General features: G+C 45.9%; 1 protein-coding gene across 1 annotated transcript; it reads right to left on the bottom strand.

Moving 5' to 3' along the window:
* Positions 1-155: 155 nt before the first annotated feature.
* LOC141819414 (uncharacterized) lies at positions 156-555 on the bottom strand (the record flags this gene model as incomplete). Its single annotated transcript, XM_074706717.1, has 2 exons — positions 211-555; positions 156-159 (listed from the first exon to the last, which is right to left on the bottom strand). Coding segments are annotated over exons 1-2 (349 nt in total), but the record flags the coding sequence as incomplete, so codon positions are not given.
* Between the last annotated feature and the right edge of the window lie 605 nt (positions 556-1160).

Raw genomic sequence — 1160 nt, 5'->3', positions numbered from 1 at the left:
CTTTGTAGGCATCTACCATTGATGCCCACAATGTGCTCCTTGGAAACGAATTTAGTGCATACCTTATGATTCCCGATTTTCTATCTTCTGCCCGATTCTGTGGAGGGAGTTGAGGATATCTTGAATTCTTGCGTGTAGTGAACTTGCCGTCTCACCTTCCTGCATTTTCAGATTATACAATTTATTAAGTAATAAATCTCTTTTACTTACCTTTGTATCGGATGTGCCCTCGTGGAGTTCTATCAGTTTCTCCCACAGCTCCTTTGCGGAAGAAAATGGACCGACTCTGTTGAGCTCCTCCTTGGTAAGACCACACTGAAGGGTGCAGGTAGCTTTGGCGTCGGCTTCCACCTTCTTGATAAGGGTCGGTTCCCAGTTCTCGCAGGGTGTCGGCTTGCCGTCCTCGTCGGTTGGTAGTCGTAGTCCAGTCTTGATGATCATCCAGGTTTCAAATTGGATCTTCAGGTATGTTTCCATCCGTCCCTTCCAGTACCCAAAATCTTCTCCGGAGAAGAGTGGGGGACGAACAGTACTAAAACCCTCTTGTTGGGCCATTAAAACCTTGCACGACAAAAACAACGAAAAACTGTTCCAAGACTAAGTCTTGGATTAGTAGTGCGGGAATTAAGAATAAGATAAACGAACTCGAGTGGTGTTGCAAATTGTTGGATCGAAAGGATATCCGTATCTCCACAATGGCATGATATTGTCCACTTTGGGCCTAAGCCCTCATGGCTTTGTTCTTGGGCTCTCCGCAAAAGGCCTCATACCAATGGAGATACTTTCCATTCTTTTAAACCCATGATCTTTCTCATGTGTTTTAGATGTGGGACTATGTTTGCACCCTTGCAACCCAACAATAGGATGTCTGTATCTCCACAAAGGCATGATATTGTCCACTTTGGACCTTTGGGGAGAGCCCAAGAACAAAGCCATGAGGGCTTAGGCCCGAAGTGGACAATATCATGTCATTGCGGAGATGTGGACATTCTTTAGACCCTACAATTGGTATCAAAGCAAGGCCGCTCTTCACCGGACTAATCTCGCCGGATGAGCCATGATAAGGAATCTAGCCATTGTGGGTTGAACCTTAAAAACAAAGGAAGTGGGGCACCCATGTTGAATCAAAAGGACCAGACACCGGGCAGGAAGTCCTGTAA

The sequence above is a fragment of the Curcuma longa genome, unplaced genomic scaffold (assembly GCF_044706935.1).
Source record: "Curcuma longa cultivar G26 ecotype Majalengka, Jawa Barat unplaced genomic scaffold, ITB_CL_G26_1.1 contig_5823, whole genome shotgun sequence".
Lineage (NCBI taxonomy): Eukaryota > Viridiplantae > Streptophyta > Magnoliopsida > Zingiberales > Zingiberaceae > Curcuma > Curcuma longa.
Note: the sequence above shows the minus strand (reverse complement) of the source record. Positions and strands in the feature narration are given on the sequence as shown.